The sequence below is a fragment of the Cynara cardunculus genome, assembly GCF_001531365.2.
Source record: "Cynara cardunculus var. scolymus isolate 2C chromosome LG 16, CcrdV1, whole genome shotgun sequence".
In the NCBI taxonomy this organism is placed as follows: domain Eukaryota; kingdom Viridiplantae; phylum Streptophyta; class Magnoliopsida; order Asterales; family Asteraceae; genus Cynara; species Cynara cardunculus.
The window spans coordinates 6,478,919-6,485,455 of NC_037543.1; the positions used below are offsets into that span (position 1 = coordinate 6,478,919).

General features: G+C 34.3%; 2 protein-coding genes across 2 annotated transcripts in view; both read left to right on the plus strand.

Annotated features, from left to right (window-relative positions):
- The window catches only part of LOC112529654, a 4,283-nt gene extending 1,994 nt beyond the window's left edge, over positions 1 to 2,289 (plus strand). Inside the window, exons 4-5 of the mRNA XM_025140993.1 lie at positions 235 to 459; positions 590 to 2,289. Coding sequence (XP_024996761.1) covers positions 235 to 459; positions 590 to 2,289 — 1,925 coding nt within the window. The remainder of the gene's footprint in view (positions 1 to 234; positions 460 to 589) is intronic.
- Positions 2,290 to 2,385: 96 nt separating this feature from the next.
- LOC112529655 (ATP-dependent DNA helicase PIF1-like) lies at positions 2,386 to 3,241 on the plus strand. The gene is made up of 2 exons (XM_025140994.1): positions 2,386 to 3,117; positions 3,221 to 3,241. Exons 1-2 carry the CDS (start codon positions 2,386 to 2,388, stop codon positions 3,239 to 3,241), a joined length of 753 nt encoding a protein of 250 aa, XP_024996762.1.
- Positions 3,242 to 6,537: the final 3,296 nt, after the last annotated feature.

Sequence of the window (6,537 nt, forward strand, 5' to 3'; positions counted from 1 at the left end):
GCCAAAAAGATCATGAAAATCGTGCAGATATTGTGTGTCGCGTGTTTGAGATCAAACTCTTCCAACTAATGCAAGACCTGAAGACTGAACAACCATTTGGACAAATAATCGCATGTAAGTCAACACCATACGCAAACTTCTTCTTCAACTATTTTACTACTTCAAAATGCGACCATAATTTTATCTGATCATGATTCTCAATTCCATTACCTTTTCACTTATTATATATCGTAGGTTTGTACATAATTGAATTTCAAAAAAGAGGATTGCCGCATGCACATATCTTGCTCTTCTTACATCAGACGATAAAAAATCCTTCGGGTGACCATATCGACAATATAATAACAGCCGAGATTCCTGATCCACATGTTGATCTTAATGGCTACAATGCAGTCAAGAAATTTATGATGCATGGGCCATGTGGAAGTTCAAATCTTAAATGTCCATGCATGGTACAAGGTAGATGTTCAAAGCTTTATCCAAAGAAGTTTGTTGACCATTATCGATGCTGAGGGATTCCCGGTTTACAAAAGAAGGAAAACAAATATAACTATTTGTAAGAAAGATATCTTCTTGGATAATCGTTCAGTGGTCCCATACAACAGAAACTTGTTGGTTAAATTTGATGCACATATTAATGTGGAGCTCTGTAATTTCTCCAGAGCTATAAAGTATCTATTCAAATATCTTCATAAAGGATCCGATAGAGCTATTGCAACAATTGAATCCTCGGACAAAGGTGAAGGGAACGATGAGATCAAAACTTATTTGGACTGCAGGTATATATCAGTTGCTGAGGCTTGTTGGAGGATCTTTCAGTTTGACATACATTACAKACACCCATCAGTTGAAAGATTGCCATTTCATTTGCCTGGCAATCATACCGTCGTTTTTTGTGAAAATAATCGTGTTGAAAACGTTCTATCTATGCCTGGCGTGGAGAAGACAAAGTTTACAGAATGGTTGGAAGCAAATAAGAAGTATGTGCAGGCACGACAATTAAGTTATTCAGATTTTCCCACACAATGGGTTTGGAATTCAAACGAAAAAGYTTGGACAAAAAGAAAGAAAGGCATTGCAATCGGTAGAATTTTTTACGCCTCCCCTTCAAGTGGAGAGCGTTTTTACATGAGGATGTTGCTTAATTATGTCAAAGGATGTACTTCATTTGAGAGTATCCGAACCGTCAACAATGTCACATACCCTTCTTTCCAAGATGCATGTTATGAACTTGGTTTATTGGACGATGATAAAGAATGGATTGATTGTTTGACAGAAGCTGCACTTTGGGCAACTAGTAATGAATTGCGTCATCTATTTGTTACAATGATCATCCATTGCCAAGTCTCAAATGTGTCACATCTTTGGAAGTCTCACTACACTACATTGTTCGAAGATATTCCTTACCTCCAAAGGAAAAAATTTAGGGCACCGGACATGTATTTAAATGACAAACAAGTGGAAGCATATACCTTGGTTGAAATTGAAACAATAATGTTGAAAATGGGAAGAAGTTTGAAAGATATAGTTGGAATGCCATTGCCGAATTTTACATTGTTGCAAGAATCAAAAAATCGGTTGATTGATAAAGAACTTGATTATGATCGTCATCAATTGAAGAATCTGCATGACCAATCATTTGACACTCTAAATTCTTGTCAGAAAAAGGCATATGAAGCAATTGTTCTTTCTGTGCAATCCCAAAAGGGAGAATTATTTTTCGTTCACGGTCATGGTGGTACCGGGAAAACCTTTCTGTGGAATACAATCATTGCTAAGTTCAGATCAGAAGAAAAAATAGTTTTGCCTGTTGCAACTTCGGGGATTGCAGCTTTATTATTGCCTAACGGCAGAACGGCACATTCTCGCTTTCATATCCCGATCAATATCACAGCAGAATCAACTTGTGAGATTCGACATGGTACAATGTTGGCAGAACTTCTCATGAGAACCTCTTTGATCATTTGGGATGAAGCACCAATGGCACATAAATTTTGTTTTGAAGCTTTGGACAGAAGTTTGCAAGATATATCTAGAACAAGATTTCCCAATAGCAATGAAAAACCTTTTGGTGGACTTACTGTTGTTTGTGGTGGGGATTTTCGTCAAATTTTGCCCGTTGTTCCAAAAGGAACTAAAGGTGATATCATTGATGCTTCTCTCAATTCATCCTACTTATGGCCATATTTCAACGTTCTTAGTCTTAATCAAAATATGAGGCTATATACTGGAGATATACCAGAATCTGAAGCTTGTAAAATAGATTCTTTTGACAAGTGGTTGTTGTAGCTAGGAGAGGGTTCTCTATATGATGACATTCAAAGAGAGTTAATCAAACTTCCATCTGATATCTCCCTAAACCAATGGGATGACCCAATTCAATGCATGATTCAAGCTGTGTATCCGTCGTTGTTGGATAATTTTGACAACCCTGCATATCTGAAAGAAAGAGCGATATTGACACCAAAAAATGAAATGGTTCATGATTTGAACAACATAATTATGGACATGCTACCGGGAGAAGGTGTCAACTATCTCAGTTCAGACAATGTGTGCAAAGCAAGTGTACAAACTAACGAAGAAGATCTTTTGTGTCCATCAGAATTTTTGCACAGTTTAAAATTCAATGGTGTCCCAAACCATGACATTAAACTAAAAAAAGGAGCTCCAGTAATGCTTCTTAGAAATCTAAATCAATCAGAGGGGTTATGCAATGGCACAAGATTGATCATTACAAAATTGGGAAAATGGTCCATCAGAGCAGATATTATTTCTGGAACACATGTTGGCAAAAATGTCACAATTCCAAGAATAATCATGTCCCCAAATGAAACAAGATGGCCATTCAAGCTTAATAGGCGTCAGCTTCCTTTGGCAACATGCTTTGCCATGACAATAAATAAAAGTCAAGGACAATCACTACGCCATGTTGGCTTGTATCTCCTGAACCAAGTGTTTACCCATGGCCAACTGTATGTTGCTGTATCACGAGTTACATCACGTGAAGGGTTGGTCATACTAAATGCCGACAATGAGATTGAAGATCGAACCTTCATTAAAAATATTGTTTTCAAGGAAATCTTCCAAACTATTTCTTCAACAACTCATGATCTCCAGGTACGACATCCTCAAGATTTATAGTAACTATTAAATATTGATTAGCTATAACACTGACACAATATATAAACTAATACTTTTCATTTAATGACTTTTTCTACAGGAAAACGAGTCTGCCATCTAGCAACGGATTTTCAACCATGCCACAAGTTTATTGGATTGTTCATGATAGAAAGTAGTATGTGGCTTTCTCTCCAAATAATATACCGAATTGAGAATAATTATCTATACATTATACTTTTATTTCTCACATGCAATATATTACACTTCTTATAATAAGACAATCAAAAGCATGAATGTTAGTTTTACATCTACAAAATGTATTTCGTACCATTTCACAATTTAATAGCATGCTCATAACAAAATATGATCTCTAAACTTCTCACTTATTAATTTCTTAAGTCACATACTCCATCACAACCTAAAATTCTTTCACACTACATATTCATTTTCCATGAAACAATATATTGCAACTCTCTTTATGCTTACAAAAGCAAACATTCGAACATACAATTCTAACATTATTATTGTGATACTTTTACCACTTTATATTTAATTCAAACTTCTCGATGTTTTTCTTCATTAAGTAACATCGACCGCGCGAAGCGTGGTAACATTTCCTAGTTTATCAATATGATATGCACATGTGTGCAGTATAAAAGAAATCGACAAACTTTACCGTTGACTTTCTACTTAAATTTTGAGGACATTTGTCCGGTTTAAATTGTTCAATGTTGAGCTTTGGACGTGATTTGCATTTATTGCACATTTATTTGGGAATTACATGTTTTAAGCGCATTGGTTATGAGTCGGTTTATTTGGTCTTGGAAAAAGTGATGGGTACTTCTCGTGTTGTATCTAGAAATGAGTTATTGAGGGGCATTGTGGTGGGGACTCGTGGAGTCAAGCATTTGTCATTAACCTATAGAGTGTAACTTCTAGTGAACGAGCATATTTAGATCATCGGAGGTCTTGGGCCATAGACCGTGCAAGGTCGAAATGGATGACCATTGATCCATAGTGATTTCATACATTATGTTTTTAGTTTTTATTTCTCAATTGACCGTGTTATCTAAATATACAAAATCCAGAAGCCCGTCAAAAATCAAATTCAAAATTCCAAATCATTCTTCGACTTGCTCAATGTTTGTCCAAAATTACAACTATTGTTCGGCGTCGTCATCTTCACCATCCATGATTATATTTAGACTATGATAACACAAAAACAAAATATTTATCATTAACTGATTGAATAAAGTAACCTTTAATAAGATACATAAACTTATTATGGATAAAAAAAACCTAACATGGATTTGATCATTGGATTCAGTAGAGATATGCAAACATGTAGATTCGATAACGAACAAAAATCGAAGATGGGACGGTAACAAGAGACTTGAATCTCAACTACGAGATATGTTGAGGATAGAGAGCATCAATGGAAAAGAAGTTCCTATTTTTGGTTGCTAATGAGATCCCAAGTGAAAATTAAAAAAAATCTCCAAATTAATATGAACCATTAGATAAAAACTGGTCAAGGGACAAAAAAACCTTATCACCTTCTCAGGTGGCGTTTGGTTTACAAAATGTTTTTGGATGGAACGAAATCTATCAAATGAACTTGACTTTGAAGAAATTGAAATGAAATATTTTCAGGTTCGACCACCTATTTGGTTGGCAGAATTGGAATGAAATCTTTTAAAAGAATTAGAATCTGTCTATTTGGTTCACAGAACATAGCTTTGGAATTGGAATGAAATTCAGGTAAATGACTAAAATACCTTTTTTAATAAATTAGTTTTTTTAAACTTAAAATATTTTAATATAATGATTATTAATTACTTTAAAAAAAATTAACTCAAAATACTTTAATAAAATAATAATTAAATATTCTAATGTGTTAAATAATATAAACATACACAACTCAAATATAACCATAAACCAAATCATGTTACTAAATTAATATTAAAAATGCTTCAAAATCCAACAAATATGTTCAAAATAATTACATGCCACCATCATTAAACAATCGTACATATGACGCCAAAATACCAAAGCATGTTCAAATACATGTTCCAAAAGCCATTAAGCATCATAGTTTTAAAAAAAGAGCTAAACCATCGAGCACAATCATTCTTGCAAAATGTACCTCACAAACTCTTCTCGAGCTTCTCCTTCATAGTTCCAAAAGTTTAACACAGATTCAGGTTCACATGTTATTTTTCTCAGTGCTTTAAACTTTTCCATTGAAGTAAAATTCATTTTGACGAGTTCAGAACCAACCACAGAAGTCTTTTGATGTAAATCTATCTCAACTTGCACCAACTTGTCCGATGATTTTAAAAGTCTATCTCCAAGTATGAAAACAACATTATTTATTGCATCAACAAGAGATCATCTCGACCCTTGCGCTTCCTACTACCTTGAGATGTACACTGATCGGGTTTGTATTAACATACCACAGACTACAATCAGGACCAAAAGCAAGTATACAATTAGTCCCAATATCGTCTTTCAAGTAATAAAATGGTACAAGTACCGGATATCGTCCACAGGGATCGTAGTAAAAGTTTAGATGAAAGTAATATTAAGGAAATGATTTCAAAAGGCGAATTCGAAGACTTTGATTTGAACAGAGTTAACACAACTAAAATTAACATGATATAATAGATAATAAAAGCAAGCAGAGTGTAAGACTTTTAGGGTGAGATGTAAATATTATTTCCAGTAGACCAATGCTATCAAAATGCTACGACATGAGACCATACTAACAAATTGCTACAACAAACAATCAGTAACAACTATTTTCACCATTTATTTTGAAAGTATTCCTCTCGGACTTCACCAATGCACTGATTTTATAGCTTTCAACCCATATCTCTATGAGGTATCCAGACCAGTGAAAGTGACAAATGGTGTCCTCAAAATATATAGATAAACAAGTCTCTTTGTTAAAAATCACTCTCTTGAGTGGATTCCCATATCATTCAAGTTGACATGTTCTGAATGGCTCATCACTGAGTTCATTCTACTTTAACACTTCAAAGTGATTAACCTGTCGAGAATTAACAATTTAGAAAATACGAATAACAAATCTCTTTGTTAGCAACTCTCTCAAGTCTACTTCCCATATCATCCAAATTGACGTGCAATCAATGGCTCAGCTTAGAGTCCATGACATTTAACACTTTTCAGTGATCAACTCGTCAAGAAGTGTCATTGGTTTTATAAAACTTGGAGTGAAATAATGAAACATTGTTGTTACATAAAAGGGTCCACTTTATTTGATTTACAAACTCACCCTTTTCGTCATACACCTGAGCTAAAAAAGTTAGCTACTCATGACGAAAAGTAAATTACAAGAAATATAAATTGCGATAAATAAAGACATAAAGTAAATAATGGAAAGTAAGTGACGGA